Genomic DNA, 20372 nt, shown 5'->3' on the forward strand with positions numbered 1-20372 from the left:
CTTATTTTCAATAAGCACTCCTGAAAAATATTTGGGGGTGCTTAACTTTTTTCCAGGTGTATATTTTAATTCTATTCATTCTCAATAGCAAGCAGAATCAACTGCTCAAGTGGATTCAATTCGTACAAATAATAATTTGCTAGAACTAAAGTTTAGTCTTATCTCACCATGAGTCTATGTCAGTACATACGACATGTAATTTACTCCAAGTAATGCCAAAATGAAATGTTTTTTTATGTTTTACATGAACACACTGTAAATCCTTGTTGCTCTTGTGTTTTATCTTGTTTCTTTAAATTAGTAGAACCTTATTAAGTGAGAAAGAAATTCTGGTTATTATACGATTGACTAGTTTTATATAATTTTTTTACTAGTGTTTCCACATACATGTTTTTCCATATTGCTAGCATGGTAAAAGTTTAAGTATTGAGTATTGATTCCTACATAATTAATTAACCCAAAGAGTCGGAATAAATTCAGCATTTACGAAAAGAACTACTTCCTGATAAACCTCATGATGAAACAGATGAGCAAGTCACCGGTCCATATCAGAAATATAAACGTTGTATGAATACAACAACAATCATACTAAACTCGAGAAGCACTAAATAAATATTGCATATATTTAATTCTTTAGACATACAGTATAATGTCTACAAACAAAATAAAATTCGTTTTTCAAAAACATTTAAATATATGCCAAAATATTCACAGTTCGAACAGATAGAAGTTCCTAATGTTTCCTTTCTTTCTACAGGAGTCCTGCATCCTTCGCCATTGAATGGAAGATGCTTTTTTCATCTTTTAATAGACTGTTTGGTGAGTCGTACTCAACAACCTTGCCTTTGTCTAATACCATAATTCTGATGAAATAAATAAGTAAAAATAAGATTAAATTTAGAAACACTTAATATCAACTGCAAATATTATATAGGTTTATAATTGTTTTTATATACACACTTTTGTACTCTTTCATAATGAAAAGGGTTTACACCTATCAAACTCTGAAGTTACATTTAATGTTTGGGTTTTGTTTGGTGAGACATCAATAATTTAAAATGTGCACAGTTCCATTGCTTGTTTGTTAGATTTGCCACAAAGTTACACAAGGGCCATGTGCACTAGTTGTACCTATTTTTGAAGTGACAGACTAGAGGGAAGGCAGCTAGTCAACACTGTCCACTGCCAACTCTTGAGTTATTGTTGTTAAGATTAAGTAGTGGGATTTGACTATTACTCTTATGATGCACCCATGGCCCCAAAGTGTGAAGCTCAATCTTTTTTTTCTCTTTTTATTACTACAATGGGTGTAGCGCGTATATATGTATCTAGGTATGTGATCGAAATAATAAATACAATGTGGCGCCATCTATTGTATGGTACCATAAACAAAAATCCATAAAAACATTTCACACTTTGAGTACTCAAGATTCAGACTAAAAAATAACTGTGGTATGTGCAACAACAGAACACAATTGTAAATAAAAGTACTCTCCTCAGAACAAGAACACGACTTTCACTAGGGCTGTACATGAGGGTTTGGTTATAACTTTATTGATGTAATTTGTAAAAAGAGTACTAAAAAAATGGAGTTCTTAAAACAAAACTATTTTTTTCAAGAAAGGGTACCACTTTTAATAGATAAAAAACAACAAACATTTTCTGAGAAATACTACACGTGAAAAGTGTTTGGATTTTGCTGATATAAACTTCACTTTTTCTAAATTATTTATTAAATTTATTCTAAATTATGCTCATAGGGCATCATTTCTGCTAGTTCTGGAAGTAATGGGACACAGAATACTCTCAGCTCCACAGTCCAGTGTGGTAAGGTCAGTCAACAGTATCCCTTCAACATTGGAAAGGTAATATAATATTTAATGTTTACTTTGATATTAACTGTTGTATAACAACTGGAGTACCATGTCATTACTTTAATGCACTTCCATTTTCCTTGTCACAAAGGAAGAATCTCGAAAACATTTGGTGCTAAAATATATATTATGCTAACAAAGCCTTACTTGTTGTAATCCATGACAGTGTTGAGTCGATGAGCAATGGTTAATACGGTGCAATTACTGAACTCTTTCCTAATGGTAGCCTGGATCAAGTCATCTGTTTCAAGATCAACAGCAGCAGTGGCCTCATCCAACACTAGAATCTTTGATTTTCTTAATAGAGCTCTTGCTAAACAAACCAATTGTCTCTGTCCTGCACTAGAAGATCAAATGTAAAATTTCAAAATTATCAGTACTATATTACAGCATTTCATTTCAGATTACATAAACAACTACTACAACACTGTTTTTAGTTTGATCATTGTCTATGACTCAACTTAAACGGTATTTAATTACCACCTCACTCGTATATAAATATTCACAGGCTTCTACTACTAATTATGCTGTATTAAACATACAAATATGAGAAGAACGTTTGAAGAAATGTTTAGCATATTGCATTAAGACTGTTTTTAAAGTTGTCTGCTTGGAACACGACCCTTAGTTTGTTATGAATTTCAAGCAAAGCTACACGAGGGCTATCTGCACTGGCCGTCCCTAATTTAGCAGTGTAAGACTAGAGGGAAGACAGCTATTCATCACCACCCACCGCCAACTATTGGGATACTCTTTTACTAACGATTAGTGGGATTGACCGTCCCATTATAACGCCCCCCACGGCTGAAAGGATGAGCATGTTTGGTGTGACAGGGATTCGAACCCGCGACCCGCAGATTGTGAGTCGAACACTCTAACCACCTGGTCATGCCAGGCCTTGACCCCTAGTAGTAAAATACTGAACTGATGTGGACTAGGAATCCGAGATGTGAACCAAGTCAAGCCAGATGTTGAATTTGGCCCTGTGTAACTATTCAAACTGTTATATAGTTTTATTACATTCATTTGCTATTCGATAACTAAATCATGATTATAGGATTGGTTTTTAATCACATTTCATTAGAATCTTCACCTGATGTTTTCTCCTCCTTCAGATACCTCATGATCAAGACCAGCATCCAAACCAGACACAAAGTTTTTCAAATGGGCAAGCTCTATGGATTTCCAAATAGCATCATCATCATATTGGCTGAAGGGGTCCAAGTTCATCCTCAGCGTGCCAGTAAACAACACGGGGTCCTAAGGAGTAGTAGCAAACGTTAACGGATATCTTTATCACAAGGTTAAAACCTAGTTGTCTTGTGTAGTTTGGATTATTGTAATCTTTAATGTGCTGAACACAAGAATAAGGTTACATTAATCATTTACAAGCATTAAAATATGACAAAACTATAATGCTATTATTGTTGTATCGTTGAGTTCTTACAAGACATTTGACGTTAAAGGAGGTCTTAACTGAATGAACAAAAACAACAAGATAGGGTAAAGACAAAACATTTATCTCGGTAAGAATAATGGTGGTTAATAACCTTGGCACATCGTGGTCAACATCATTATCTAAATAACATTGGAATTTGGAGGCTTAAATGGTAAGAAACAGAAAATATATCTAACCCCAGGTGTGTCTACATTTTCTTATTACTCACAGAATGCATTAGAATGAAAACAATTTTGGGTTAGAAGCAGAGTTGAGAATACGATATCTACAAATATACATAATTAATCATGTCACTCACAGTTTTTAATTATCTAATTTCAGTGATGGAATCAATACCCCAGTATACATTACAAACTCTAAGAACGACAAAAAAAGATCTGTACCCATTCCACTTAAATCACATAAGCTGTGTGATTAATAAGCTATAATCCTCAATTTATTCTCTTAGCAAATGTCGCTTTCTTAGTCATAATTATTACGTACAGCACAATTGTTTCTCTACATTCTGAATCTTCCCTTTTCACTCAACACGATTGTAGCTAGAAAACAACCTTATGTCTGTATGTGGTATGGTAAGTTCTACAGACGATGTCACTCATTTTAGGTACTATAAAAGTAGTATAAAAACTGAAAATGTATGCTCAAGCTCATGAAAAAATATGACGTTTCTTTTGGTACTCAATACTGTATTAAATGTAAGTAATGTCAGTAAACTGCACAATTAGAAATCTTGGATCTTGTTAAATATTAGACCACTCCAGTAAAAAAAAAAGACAGTTTACTATCTGAAAATAGTGTTGTAAGAAATATAAATATCTGTTTATTATGTAAAAATAATGTTGTAAGAAATATAAATATCTGTTTATTATGTAAAAATAATGTTGTAAGAAATATAAATATCTGTTTATTATGTAAAAATAATGTTGTAAAAATATAAATATCTGTTTATTATGTAAAAATAATGTTGTAAGAAATATAAATATCTGTTTATTATGTAAAAATAATGTTGTAAAAATATAAATATCTGTTTATTATGTAAAAATAATGTTGTAAGAAATATAAATATCTGTTTATTATGTAAAAATAATGTTGTAACAAATATAAATATCTGTTTATTATGTAAAAATAATGTTGTAACAAATATAAATATCTGTTTATTATGTAAAAATAATGTAAGAAATATAAAAATCTGTTTATTATGTAAAAACAATGTTGTAAGAAATAAATATACCTATTTCAAAATAGTATTGTAAGAAATACACATACATACATACTACCTATTTTAAATTAGTGTAAGGAATACACATACATACATACTACCTATTTTAAATTAGTTGTAAGGAATTCACATACATGCAACCTATCTGAAAATAGTGCTGTAAGAAATACACATACATATTTAAAGGATTTTTATGACATACTGTCTTTATAAATACATCTGATTAAAACAACTTTTCACTCATCTTTAACATTCCAAAAATCAAAGTGGTGCTTATACTTCTTACCCAAAAACTCTGTGTGATTTTATGCAATGCTTAATTAACTTTTGACTTTTTATAAGAAAAAATTGACAAAATTTAGGCTATTGTTAAGCACAAAGCTATACAGTGGGCTATTTAGTGCTGTGCCTACCATGGTTATCGAGACCAGATTTTTAACATGATAAGTCCAGAGACTCACTACTGAGCCACTAGGGGCCAGGCAGTGTTAGTTCATATTAAACTGAGGCATAAATTGACTGAGAAAGCCAATACTTTCCCTAGTAATGAAAGGTGATATGTTTTTCTTCTGATTTTTGTATAGTGAAGACAACTATATTATTGAAATCCAAAGAATATACTAATATGTTCAACAAAAACAAATGTAGAAAAATGAAAGAAGATTAAAAAAAAAAGAATTCTAACCTTTTATTAGACAACATATTAATCATGGATATGCAATTACCATTACTGACCTGAGGAATAATGGTTAACTTTGATCTTAGGTCATGTAGACCAATTTTAGCAATGTCTATTCCATCTATGGTGATGCATCCTCCTGCAGCTTCAATGATACGGAAGAGCGACAAAGTGAGGGATGATTTTCCTGCACCTGTTCGTCCTACAATTCCAACCTATTTGTCATCACGAACCCAAAAAAGGTAAAGTTTGTTATCATAATTCCAAATATATTGGTTTCATCATAACTTCTACCTAGCCATAAGTTATACTACATATATCCAGCAGTGAAAAATATTACATTATTGTAAAAAGGTATATTGTGTTTAATATAACAAAATGTGCTAAAAAATAGTAAACTTACACTAATGTGACATTCGTTTTGCAATGCAAAATGTTCGTTTTGCAATGGCTAACATTTCCTGGAGCCCGTTTGATTTGCATAATAAAATATTTCATCCTAAATACATAATTCACTTTGGCAGCTCACCCAATTTATTAATTTTTATTAGTTATAAGAGTCACACAAACTGAACTTTGTTTATTGTCTAACCAAACCTTTGTCCATGGAGTTAAAGTGTTTGATCTGTTTTTTTTGTTTTATGTGCTTGTGTAATTGGACAAAGGCTGAGTCAACAGTTATGAACTACTTAATTCTGAACAACTCATATGCTTCTTTAATTATTAAAGCCACTTAATTGAAATATTTAGTATTTCTTGGGAAAAACAGGCCTAACAGTAAAATCACTAACCTTAAAGTTTTGTAAGAGACAAAAATATATGCAACAAATTCATAAGTAAAGAGTTGATAAAAGAGCAACTCATAAACAAATCAGCTTCATATAGATATATATATAAACTTAATTTTGTTTTTAATCAATAGATGTCACTGTTCTAAGTTACCAATGTGGTGATTGATGGAAAATATTTGATAACCGATAAAAACCATGACACAATTTTACTTCTAGTAGTGTTCTTAAGTTTAGTTTACTCAAAAATTAATATATACAAGGTGAGATTTGAAGGCAAGAGCTAGTTAACTATATTACATATTGATGTTTATTTTAATGGTATAAATGCACTTTGAAATAAATACTTGTTTTTAAAACAATTACATGAATTGATGTCTAAAGTATAAAATAGATTAACAGCTTATTAACGTACCAAGTAAAACAATTAGTTTACTGAATTTAGCAAAAAAATGTAAGTGAAAGATAAGATAACACTGCACCATAAGCTCAGATGTCCCATTTTTACCATTTCTCCAGCATTAATGTTACAGGAAATGCCCCGCAACACCAGATCCAAACCCTCTCGATATCGTGTGGTGTAGTCATCAAATACAACATTGCCAGAATCTGGCCATGACTTGTTTGGTTTATTGGACTCACAATGCCAAGCAGCCTGTTAACCAAAAAATTTAAATATGAAACTTATTTTGTGGTAAAATTATCACGTATATCAATCTTGAAAAATTTCTATATTAATACATCCACCCCCAAGAACACTGTACTTTAATTCTCAATAACAATTAATATGTTTGTTCTTAGATTTAACATTATGCATTGATAAACCCTTGTCTTTTTGAAGAAAAACAATACTATTTCTGATCATAAAAGCAATTAATATGCTTGCTTTTATGTTAACATATCTGTAAATAAACCCGTGTTTAATCATAACTAAAGCAATGCTACGACATTACCATTGCATAAACAGTTATTAAATTCAGTGTCAACAGAAATGTAATAATTGCTGAAAAAAAAAAGATTTAACAGAGCCCCGATACACAGTGTTTCAGATTAACTCTTACTAGCCTGACATAATGTAATTATAACAGTCATTTACTTTATACTTAAAAAAGAGTATTATCATCATCAAATCCCATACCTGACAATTTGCAGCTAACACGAATGGTAGTAAAACTTTGAAACACAACTGTATATCTGTACACTAAGATTTGAAAAAACCTTTCTATTCTTACATCTTCTAAGAAGACTCATTTTGTTTCAATCTTAGAGATTCAGAATAGTAGTTTAGGAGATCAGACTGTAAAGACAATGGATCCTTATCATGTATGCTTCTTTCAGAATTTTCACCCAATGTTATAATAACAGGCTGTCTGCTCATAGCTGTGCCTAACTTGAAACTGTCAGACTAGAACAGTGGTTCTCAACTGCCAGTCCACAGAGATTTCTGCTAGTCCACCAGACAGTTGAGAAAAAAATGTTTTAAAATATTGATAATGAAGTGTATTGTTTTAAAATGAAATTTGAAAGTACTTTAAAAATTTGTCCTTTTTTGTACAAGCTGGTTCATACAATTTTGGAGTCGGAACTAGTTGGTCCTTGGATAAAGGTTGGGAGTTACTGGCACTTACCATTAACTCTTGTCTGATTGAATAGTGAAATACAAATATCACTCTTATAGCAAACCTATGACCACAAAGTGCAAAGATGTTTTGTGGCAATGGGCTGCAATTCATGAGCCCCAAGATTCAGAGTCTAAGCAACCACAAAGTCATGCCCATCTCAACATGTCTTTACAGCAAGCAAAATGAAACTGTATATATTAACATTCTTTAAAAACAAGGAAGTAGAAACATCCTTTACACCAAGACATTAAATGTGCTCATTTAAAACAATATATCTAACTTGTTCATCAAAAAATGTAAAGTTACTTTTTTTTGTGATCCAAGTTCAGTAAATCACTTTGTTTTCAGTCTGAATATTTTGTGACCAGACAGAAATGGTTTACTTTGTTTTGTTCTGGATCACATTTTGCAATAAAGTTTCCAAATCACATTTTAATGAAGCATCACTAACCCTGGAAAAGTAGTAATAAACATTAACTTTTTCAATATGAAGTGTGTCTATTTGACCCACCTGAGAAATATGAAACAATACATAACCCTGAATTTACTAGGTGAATCTTCAAGAAATCTGACAAGATCTAACTAAACCTTATATGTCTGTTGTACATTTAAAAGAAATAATTAAAGATTAGAGATTTTTAATTAGAGATTTGTCTGTAAATTTATGAAACCTTTAAATCAGTCAGTCTCAGTGAAAGGTGATTTTCATGATTAGAATAAAAACACTTCTTTCGATTTCACAGTTTTCATATTTCATTTGCATAACCTCTAGAACCTTCGAAATGAATATTGAAATATTATTTTTGGTAAAACTTTATATTTTATTTCTTATTTTTTCTATTCTAACACTAACTGTACTAAATCATCAATGTACAGTGAAGTGAAAAGTACCAAAATGCAAAGAACAAAAAATCAATAATACCCTCTTCTTTTTTTCTAGAATGATTGCAGATTGCAGCAGACAATTACAATTATAAATCTTAACAGCCTCAGGTTCAATCTGCTTTTCTTTAATTTTATGGTTTTATTACTGTACTTTGGATCTTCTCTCTGTAGGAGAAGCAACAAGTCACAGCAGGATGCTTCCAGTACTACTTAGGGTAAACAAACAATTAGATTACAGTCAAGCAGCAATTGCAAAATCCTTTCTAGCTTTCTCATCAAATTAAGTTTTATGTAAATCTTGTTACCTATCTAAGAAGTTTCTTATTTTTACATTTTAGTTACTTTTGTTAAATAATATACATAACAATAAATAACGGAAATTTAGCATTTACTTTAGGTGCCAAGGTTATTTGCACTTGGAAGCCAGGCTTCACTAACCCTACTATTTTCTCATTATCTTGGTTCTCCAAAAATAATTCATTTAGCTTTCAAATGTGCATATTAGAACACCAAAAATATAACAGGCACTAGAATACAATGCTCCAAAGTTATTATAATTTAGCTGGCTTTCTAACTAAGTATCAAATAGGTAAAGAAATTTACTCAACACACATCAAGCTTTACAGCTTTACCTAAACTAAACAAACAAACTTAAAATTCCCAAGTGAAAAAATGTGCTTGAAATGCTGAAAAAATGTGAAGGGCTCCCTCTGGTGGGTTTAAGAAATCTATTGATATTTCAAAAAAATCAAGAAGGTAGGAGTTCAAATTTTATATTCTTCCTTGTCAGTATGTGATTTGTGTTTCTAATTGGTTAGGCACTATAGACAGTGTGCCTTTGAAGCTATAAAGTCTAAATGGGAGAATTCAGAAGGCAGATGTGTCATATGACAAAGAAAAGTAAAGACAGAAATTTTCTAAATATTTTCTTTTGAAAGCAAGAAATTAAAACTTAGATAACATCAAAATTTAAATAATAAACTGTGTTTTGATTCCAAGTTTATTAACATGTCATTGATAATAAGATTGTGAATGTAACTCTAATAAATATGACTGAAAGAGCTAACAAGGTTTAAAGTTATCTTATGTTAATTCTTTAAATATTACGTTCAATGAAAAGAACTTCACAGACATTATGACAACTTGTATTTCCCCTTAAAGTTCTTTGGAGAGTGGTAATTGTATTAAGTGACCACTAAACCAGAATTACCTCAATATACCAATTCAATGAGCTTTCTTGGGCAAATGAAAATCCTGTGAAATACCATAAGTCATAAAACTGGCTACAGGATGATGTGTTTAATATATAAGTATTAAACTAACCTTGTGCTGTTTCAAATTATTTTCAGGATAACTCACATTTTGGGCACTGAACTGCAAGCTTTCAGAAATTTTTATACCCCTTCTGGGAAGTGACATTTGTAATACTCTTTAGTCATAAATAAATTAATAGACTTGCACCTGTGCTGTATACACTAAAATATAATAATTATTAATGTAAACCACAGTTTACCTCTGTAGGAGTTACTGTATACTCCAAACACCTTTCCACAGACACAATATTGGTTTCTACATTAGAACTGGCTAGTACGAGCAAGTTCAAGTTGGCAGTCACCTTAATAGAGAGAAATAAATGTCCTTATAGACTTCTTCTCACATTCACAGTGAAATAAAAAATAGGCAAAGAATGATTATTTTAGTTGCAAAAACTTCCATGAAGAACATAGCTGTTACTTAAAGCTGTTATTTCAAGTCTTAATTAATTGAAGTGTTGTGGTTGAAGTGCAAAATGTCACAGAAGTGTTGAAAAGTAATGTAGTTAAACAGCACAAACAACATACCAATATACAATAAACCTTACAAATTTAATGGTTGTTCAATTAGTGATTAAAATACAATTACTTACTGTTAAAGCATAGCTGATAGACATGCCTGCAAGCCCGGGACTTATTGTACCTTTTGTGAGAACTGCAAATAAGGCAGAAAAAAACACAATGCAGTAACCTAGGAATTCCAGACGAATGGCTAACCATCTGAAATGTTGAAAAAAACGAAAAAACATACATATTGTGAGGAAATGAAAACAAAATTTCAGTAAGGTGCGAAATATATTTCATTGGTCAGACTTATCACTTAAACTAATTGTTACGTTACTTATTAGCAGAAATGCTGGCAGGTAGTCCTTTTTATTTTACTGTGTCCAGACAGTTTATCCCATCTGCTTCACAGTTCATATATCTCCATAATTTGTTCACAAGGATTTAATGTTCGAGTCCAGTGTTACTACTAAAAGATACACCAAAAGTTCTAAAACACTTTTTGAATAAAATGAATTTCTTACCTTCAAGTTAAATTAGAATAAACCTTAAATGTATGAAAATCGAATTTTAAACAAATATAAAGACGTAAATCAAATAAATCAATTAAAAAAAAAAGAGGGTTATTTAAGCTTTAAGACTTCATAGTGATTTTCCTCAACTAACTTACTTAACTAATTCTCACTTTAATCCATATGTGTTAGGTTTTCTTTTCTTTTTTTGAAATCAACTAAAAAAACATCAGTTTTTTTTCATTTTGCTTTTTGATAGCATATTATAATACGTGATAACATGTGAATAAATTTGGGCAAATAATTAAAAATATGGTGAGAAATAGTTTGTCCTAATTAATTTGAACAAATAATTTTTGGTTTGGTTTGTTGTGAATTTTGCACAAAGCAACATCAGGGCTATCTGTGCTAGTCATCCTAATTTAGAAGTGAAAGACTAGAGGGAAAGCAGCTAGTCACCATCACCCACCACCAACTCTTGGGCTACTGTCACATTATAACGCCCCCACGGGTGAAAGGGTAAGCATGTTTGGTGGGACAGGGAATTGAACTCACGACCCTCAGATCCTAAGTCAATCACCTTAACCACCTGGCCATACCAGGCCCCAAATATTTTTGAAACATGGATGACAATTGAGTTATCTCAAGCAAATCACAGAAGGGGTTAAAAGTTAAACTTTATTTGTGTTACTGTGATTAAATGCTATGTTGGACTGATATGAAAGTAGAAAATGTATTGCACAGACTAGTGTTTCTTTTAATTTTCGTATACTATGATCTGATTTAAACGCCCGTTTATGATATTTAGTAACAAATCATTTCCATCTATTGGTGTTCAAAAACATCACTTATTTCTGATGCTACAACTAGAAAGGTTTTCTGTCAGGATATATATATACACCTTCTACTTACAGTCGTATGAAAATATTTAAAACTCGCATGAACCTTTCATTAGTCAAATTAATTAATCATGTTATTAAAATTGTTCAGATGCTAACTGATATTGCAATATATGCTTGAAAATTGGTTGAAAGTTAATGCTATACAAAAAGGAAACACACACAAAAAACTCTCTTTTACACCCTATTAACATGATTAAAATAAAAATACTATTTTGTTATTTCCATGACAATTTAGAGTTGTCAACTTTTTCAACAAAAATTCTACTGGCTTTTAATACAAGTCCAAAACCAACCAATTTTAAGTACCGTAACATAAAATAGAATCAAAGAATTTGCTGACTGCATAATTTTTAAGTAATTATTTTACTGATTGCAATATTTTTTAGCATATTCATCTGAAACAGAATTAGAAGCTGTTCTTTCAGTAGCTTTAACAGTAATAAAAGATACGTCTAAAGACACGAAAGAAACTTTAAACATTCTTCACAACTCATAACTGGCTGCACAGTAGTTTTCAGTAACAACTCACTAATGCAGATACAAATACTGTGACTTCAGTAAAGTGGTTATTTAGTTGACAACTTGGCATGGATAATACAACCACTCAGTTTATTTAAGTAATCAGGTGAGACACCAAACTAAATGTATTATACATAGCTTTTTTTATTGTTACTTACAATACAAACTCACTCCTGTTTACAACATTTGCTGAAAGTGCAAGCCACACCCTTTCAAAACTTAGAGCAATGGTGCAAAAAAAACAAAACAACCTAAATATGCAGGAAGTCAGTAGACTTGAAAACCTTACAGAATTTTATTTTCTAATCTATCATAAATCAAACATTCGATTTCATGTTTTACTATGACTCCACAGGAAAACTTATGCTGTATAAAAAAAACTAATAATAAACATACCTGTTTGCAGCAATACTAGGTAAATAACTGGAATGATTGAAGTCAACTCTGTTATTTGATTCTAAAATGAAGCGTTCAGTGGCTCCAAAAGCTCGTATGGAGGTTGTTCCAGTAACAGTTTCTGAGAAGTGGGTGTAAATTGGTGAACGGGTGATGGACTCCAACCTTTTAAGTTGGCGTGAAGTATTAATGTAGAATCTCTGGAAAAGATTCAATAACTGTATCAATGGAAATTTTTAATGTTTGTGGCAAAGAAAGTAAAAAAAAACCTATGCATGCAGTTTTTTTTTCCTCCTAGATTTTTAAGAATACATCATTATTAGGGTGTTGCTGACTACAAAAGTGTGTATCATATTAATCAGATGAAATTTATTAATAAAATACAACTAAAGATTGAAAGTGAAGGAATGATCATGTAAATAATAACACGTAAACAGTTGATAAACTCTAAACTGTTACATCAATAATTAAATGTCGTTTCACAAATTTTGATTTACTGTTTTCAGTGATTGACAGTAAACAAAAATAACTAATTATGCAATAATTACTCAACACTAGAATGTACAGAGATTTTGTTTGTGTAGGGTCAACATTAACATAACAAAGTGAAATACTTCTGGTATTGATACAATGGCAGTGATGTATATAAAGATTCTTGTAAGGCTGGCTTCTTTTCAATCAATTTTTTTACAAACACAACCGATTTTGAATAACATCACCAGATTTTTCTTTAAAGTGGTTTGTGCTTTATTGTTGAGTTATTCCATCCAGGAAAGCAAAATTACTAAGTAGAGCATTTTTATTAAAAATTATAAAACTTATACGTATCTTACGGTAAACATCACAGCACATGACATCATCTCTTCTTTTATTTACCAAAGTTTAAATAACACCCAAGACCTGAAAGTAAAGCGAAGGGTAACTTATACCTAATGAAAAAAAATTCTTTCTTCGAGTTGAGGAGATAGGAACAATGTTTTTGTACCTGTTACTTTCTCATTAACACATCCATTACTTAACAGCTCATAAAGATTTTTTTATTGGAGTTTTATACAGAAGAAGCAGCATGACACCTGCATCTAAGATTGTTTGCTCTTCTACAACACGGCACCAATTCCACGAGGCATTACCTCGTCACACAAGCTACACAAGGGGCTATCTGTTCTGTGCCCACCACAGGTATGAAAACCTGGTTTTTAGCATTATAAGCCTTCAGATTTGCCACTGGGGGGTGAATGTGTTAATTTATTTAAAAATACTTCAAGACAGATACAGAGAGCTGTGGATGTGTTAATAAAGTATTCAAAAGATTTCAAGAAGCTACAGAGAATTCTGAATTCTGCCCCATACACTAAAAATACAGAACAATGCTTATACCAGTAATATTTACTATTTTCATGAAAGTGCATTTTAAATGAGGCTTTAGTTAATTAGAAACCACCTAAAGTAAAACATTAAAGATAGAAAACAACAATTACCTGAAGTAAAGTATAGCAAACACCCAAAGGCAGAAGCACAGCAAGAAAAATTGGTGTTTCTAAACATATACCGATAAAAGCAACTGTAGAACGAAAGCACTGAAGGAGAAAGAGACGAATACTAGAGCGAATAACAATGTCTGTTGTATCTACATCTTTGGAAAACCGGTTCAGAATTCTTCCCATTGGAGTGGTATCAAAAAATGACATAGGACATTTCATAATATGTTCTAACATATTGTCATGTAGAATTTTGGAACCCCAGAGTGTTGCCAGGTTCAACATAATTGTTGCAATCAGAACAAAGATAGCTAGAAAAGAATATTAAGATAAAACATATTAACCATTTTATCCATTTAGAAGACAGGTATTAAGAATTTAAAAGAAGAAATAGAAATAAAAACATAAATAAACTTCAAATATTTCAAGCTGTATGTTAAAGTAAACTAAAAACATTAAACAGATAAGAAAGACACACACACACAAGCAAACATGTAACAAAAATCAAACTTTTAGAATAAAAAAAAGTTTTTAAACGGCTTATGGTTAACCCGAAAGTAATCAAACTAACTCTTAACAAGCATAAAAACACTTTTAGATGTCTACAAAATTGATTCTTGAAAAAGATAGACTATGGTCCAATGAAAAAAAAAAAGGTTGCTGTGATTCAAAATCATCCAGGTGAAATTACATAAACTTCTTATTATAAATATAAAAGTTGACTGATACGAATATATCAAGTAACAAAGTAAAGAATGTAATATCATGTGAAAAAAATGACAGAGTATTAAACAATATGCTGAATGACGACACTCAAATAACTGAATTCTACACCTACCTTCACAGCTACCTAAAGCACTATACACTCCAAGTCGCAAGTTTCGAAGATGTATATCTAAAGCTTTCTCAGGGTTTTCAGCATCATTACTCCATTCACTAAGCCAGATATTGGCACCAAGACTGAAGGCATGAGATACTATGTACGAAATAAATGTGATGACAATCCCCCATACACCAATAGCTTTAATATAGGCAAGATACACCGACCATTTAACCTGAAAGTAGAATCAGATTCACAGTTCAGAATGAACGAGTATTTACACTAAGAGATACATTATAATCAGCTGTAGATAAGTAAAATAACATTGTATGAAGGAATGGATAAGAACAAAGGTAAACAAAAACCACAAAGATTACTGTGAACTAATTTAAACTAATTACAACATTATGTCAAGGAAAAATTCATCAATGAACTCATAAGTAAAGTTTAAATTTCTCTAGGACCTTTCACTTTTATTTGTTATTAAAATACATTCAAAATTCACTTGCTAGAGATGTTATTAATGCAAAATACATACAATACTTAAACCACTACTCTAATTAAATAGTGGGATTTGAGTGTTATTGTTATATGCACTGGCAACCCCCAAAGTGTGAAACAAGTTTCTGTGGCAATGGGATGCAAACCATGGACCCTCAGATTCACAGTCTGGCATACTAGCCACAAGGCTATGCCCAGTCCCACAAGGAACATATTAAACATTGTATAAATATCTTGATGTATAGAATATATTAAGTTTTTTTAAACTTAAAAACAATATAAAGAACAACAAAAATACTCCAAAATGCCACGAAAAGTATCAGGGTTTTATCTTGGAAACAGAGTTAATTGTCAAACAGAATTTTTCCTCATACAATAAATAATGGGCTATTTTCACTTCTACATTTTATATACTATGACCTAGATGCATCCTTTTGTCTTCACAAAGTTATTTTTTAGTTTTTCTACTGTACATGTACTTAGACCTCAAGAGCATTAACCCTCTCCAGATGGGTCATGGGTCAAAGGCCATGTCATCATGTTTGTGGACTCAAATTCAAAACTGGTTATCCCAAGAACTACAGGCCTTGTTTCATTCAGTAAATTGGAGTATTCTCTTTCTATTGGTTAGAAATAATCCAACAGTAAATGACCTACAGAAATATTAACATTTTTGAAAGACAGAATATACTAGTAGGGGTGTGGCATATGGGTTAGTCTTTCTGGTTTATATTTACATAAAGCAGGAAACACAGAGATGATAAAAATTATATTTAGCTTGGTGATATATAATGTATAAATGTGTATCCCTCCCAAACAAAACAAAGAAATAATAGAGGGATGGAAAAATAAATTTAAAATGGGTAATTCAGAGCAAACAAGTGTGAAGTGATACAGAGAAGTGAAGATTGACAATTCCTATTTAAATATTGTATTTTGGAATCAAGAAATTAAAATTTATATAATACTAAAATTTGAATTATAAACTACATTTTGATGAGTAGTTTATTAATAAGTTGAGTTATTAAATTTTGAATGTAGTTCTGTGAAAGGTCATGACTTGCTTACTTTAACTCAACCTTGCTTGGTGAATAAATGTATAAAGAAATATGTCTGCAACTACCAGCCCACCTTTTGTACACTGTATTTTTACCTAATTAAGCATACCACAAAATATGTTTGCACCTACTGACCTAACTTCTTATTATATTGTCCCCTGATCTTAAAATATGTTTGCATTTACCAACCTGACTTCTATATATTGTATTACCATCTGATTCAATACATCTTGAAATATTTTTGCACTTACCAACCTGACTTCTATATATTGTATTACCATCTGATCAAATGTATCTTAAAATATGTTTGCATTTACCAACCTGACTTCTATATATTGTATTACCATCTGATTCAATACATCTTGAAATATGTTTGAATTTACCAACCTGACTTTTATATATTGTATTACCATCTGATTCAATACATCTTGAAATATGTTTGCACTTACCAACCTGACTTCTATATATATTGTATTTCCATCTGATTAAATACATCTTGAAATATGTTTGCACTTACCAACCTGACTTCTATATATTGTATTACCATCTGATTAAATACATCTTGAAATATGTTTGCACTTACCAACCTGACTTCTATATATTGTATTACCATCTGATTAAATACATCTTGAAATATGTTTGCACTTACCAACCTGACTTCTATATATATTGTATTACCATCTGATTAAATACATCTTGAAATATGTTTGCACTTACCAACCTGACTTCTATATATATTGTATTACCATCTGATTAAATACATCTTGAAATATATGTGCACCCAATAACCCAACTTCTGCATATTGTGTCGCCACCTGATTAAAATCATCATGAAATATGTTTGCACTTACCGACCCAACTTCTGTAAACTCTGCATCTATAAGTTTGGAGTTAGGTGCAGAGCTTAGCTTGTCTTTTTTCACTTGTTCTACCTGGGAACTTCCAGATTTAATTCGTTTCCTTAGCCCATCTTTAGATGAAAAGGTGGATAATACACGAGTCAATTTTTCTGATTCTGACCGCTGTCCTCCTTCACTTTCATTGCCGCTAAGTCGTGACAAATGTCTTTAAAGAAAAGACAAACTGATAAGTTCATAACAAGAGTAATATCTTAAATGCATCCCTTAGTCTAACTTTGAAGAATGGGCAAATAAACCTTACAACTTTTTTTTAAATTCTGACCAATACTTGTTGCTTTCATTGACATTTAGCCATGAAATTTATCAAGAGAAACATACATATAGCCAACAGAAAAAAATACGATAATATTCTACATTGTGAATATTCCTCTCTCTTACAGCATACTGAATATACTGTGCTTTATAGGCACTGTGATGTAATAAATAACCTATTTATCTTACTTTTTGAGATTGTGAATCTTGAAAACATACCTTTCCAGCTCTGGATGTGGACCCACACTTGCAACAACATTCTCAATTAATTCAATCTCTTCAGGGTCAACAGTTTCAGCCTCCTCTACCTCCTCAGACAAATATTGTATCAGGAAATCAGCAAAGGCTCCCTTTCTGCTTAGAAGTTCACTGTACGAACCAGACTCTGTGAGACAACCATCCTTCACTACTAAAATGGTATCCACTTGTGGCAAGATGGAAATTTTGTGTGTTATCAACACAACAGTCTGGGTGAAAGAAATGCAATAGAAATCCTTTTTAACATGATATATGCTTGTATATATCAAGAATCTATCATTTTCATTAGGTTATCAGTTCTACATATATATATATATATATATATAAGAAAAACATATAAAAATACCAAAGATACCAAGAATTCATAAGCCATGCACACTTGCAAAAAGACGAAAGACATTTTATATTCTCAACATTCTGGCTTAACTCTCTCAACACAGGCTTGGTCGATCTGACAGACCACATGACCTCTTTGTACTCGATTAAAGTCTATAGATTTGATACTACTAATTTTTCACATTATATGTATATCTTCACAACATTTGGCAGTTATTCAGTAAACATTATGTCTTTCACATACAAAAAGTCATATCTTTTAGTGAAGTATTTTAAATAAACTAAAAAAAGATTTGTCCGTGACTACATCGAGTATTTGTATTGAATAGTCTGTGTGCAAAATGAATTTCATATTAAGAGTAAAAATACTGTTCTTCATTTCAAAAATCTCATTTGTGTAATCTCTAAAACTTTCTAAATACATTTCAGATGTTTGTTTTCAGTAAAACTATATAATTTAGCTATTATTTCCTAACTCTATACAAGGCTGGTCAATTTGACCTTGTAACCACCAAAACGAAATCAAAATAAATCTAAATTACCCTCCTTTTTTTTTCTAGAATGACCTCAAATTGCAACATGAAACTACATTCGTTTATCCTAAGTACCTTTAAATTCGTAACAGTATACATCTATTTATAACTACATTTTATTGCCCTTTGAACCATGTCTAACTACTATTCGCACCATTATAAGTTGTAAATCACTTGGGGAATGTGAAGCTCACATTACGCTATCAAATTACCTTACCCACGAACCGCTCGCATGCATGCCTCATGAAACATTTTTATCTAACCTTAACTAACTTAAAGGGATCACTAATTTTACATTTTAGTTATTTTTTATAATAATGAATAAATATGAAAAACAAGAAATTAAGTACTTACTCGTGTATTCTTTTTTTTTTACTGTCGACGACATTTAACCCTACTATTTGATATTAATGGTAGTAGTGCATTAAATAATTTGTATTTAATTAAATAATGCACAAAAGAACAAAGAATAATAACATGCAAAAAAGCAAACAATTTCCTCTAACAATCACAATTTTACTGGCTTTCTAATTATGTGACAAGAGCCGTTACAAATTCATCCAAGTTATTCATTATCTTTCCTGTGGGAATGAAGCTTCTACTGAAAGTGAAATTGACAATTATCTGTTCAAAACATAACATAATACGTCATTTGACAGATGAAAACCCTGGCTTTCTTTGATTATAGTTAATATAGAACTAAACATAAGAGAAAGCTATTAACAAATCCTGAAAGGGAAGATGTGACAGGCGGGTATGGCAAGAAAGGTCTGATTTTCTGTTTGATAGCCCTGTAAGCAAAAAAAATTGAAGGCTATAAAAATTATGTTTTGTCTGAGCAATGACAATTTTATAGTAGTGATTTACATTTAATTTCGTAGTTATTGGAGGGGGTGGTGGATAAAATAGAGAAGAGGACATGCCAGAAAAAATGTGTCACATGTGTCACACTACGGAGAATTCTGGATTTTTTAAAATATTGACTTATAAAATTAAGAACTTAAAAATTGTATACTATTAAAATATGGATTATTAGCTATGATTTTATGCTATTCTGATTGTATAACATAAACAAAAAGTAGTTTAATAAAATTTTGAACGTAAGACACTAAAACCTTGTGTCATGTGCATTAAAGGATACCTGTGGAGATAGGGTTAAACTATTCATGGTGTTTTGCTGTACAGTGAAATAAACTGCATATATTACTGTACAATAGAATAAATGATCCATATGTTACTGTGCAGTAAAATAAACCCCACATAGATTACTGTGCTGTAGAATAAACAGTGTATATGTTACTGTGCAGTAAAATAAACCATGCACATGTTACTGTGCTGTAGAATAAACAGTGCACATGTTACTGTGCTGTAGAATAAACAGGTCATATCTTAATCTGCAGTTACAGCACAGTAACATGTGCACTGTTTATTTTACTGCACAGTAACATGTGCACTGTTTATTCTAACATGTGCACTGTTTATTCTACTACACAGTAACATGTGCACTATTTATTCACTGTGCTGTAGAATAAATAGTGCACATA

General features: G+C 31.2%; 1 protein-coding gene across 2 annotated transcripts in view; it reads right to left on the minus strand.

Moving 5' to 3' along the window:
* Positions 1 to 609: 609 nt before the first annotated feature.
* The window catches only part of LOC106462870 (multidrug resistance-associated protein 1-like), a 65998-nt gene continuing 46235 nt past the window's right edge, over positions 610 to 20372 (minus strand). For both annotated transcript variants that reach the window (XM_022390271.1, XM_022390270.1), the window contains exons 17-28: positions 17921 to 18168; positions 17381 to 17594; positions 14989 to 15205; positions 14151 to 14461; positions 12673 to 12872; positions 10433 to 10559; positions 10040 to 10141; positions 6528 to 6674; positions 5288 to 5446; positions 2968 to 3134; positions 2022 to 2216; positions 610 to 863 (exon numbers count right to left, since the gene is read on the minus strand). In XM_022390271.1, coding sequence (XP_022245979.1) covers positions 752 to 863; positions 2022 to 2216; positions 2968 to 3134; positions 5288 to 5446; positions 6528 to 6674; positions 10040 to 10141; positions 10433 to 10559; positions 12673 to 12872; positions 14151 to 14461; positions 14989 to 15205; positions 17381 to 17594; positions 17921 to 18168 — 2199 coding nt within the window. In that variant the 3' untranslated portion in view covers positions 610 to 751. The remainder of the gene's footprint in view (positions 864 to 2021; positions 2217 to 2967; positions 3135 to 5287; positions 5447 to 6527; positions 6675 to 10039; positions 10142 to 10432; positions 10560 to 12672; positions 12873 to 14150; positions 14462 to 14988; positions 15206 to 17380; positions 17595 to 17920; positions 18169 to 20372) is intronic.

The sequence above is a fragment of the Limulus polyphemus genome, unplaced genomic scaffold (assembly GCF_000517525.1).
Source record: "Limulus polyphemus unplaced genomic scaffold, Limulus_polyphemus-2.1.2 Scaffold1271, whole genome shotgun sequence".
Taxonomy (NCBI): Eukaryota; Metazoa; Arthropoda; class Merostomata; order Xiphosura; family Limulidae; genus Limulus; species Limulus polyphemus.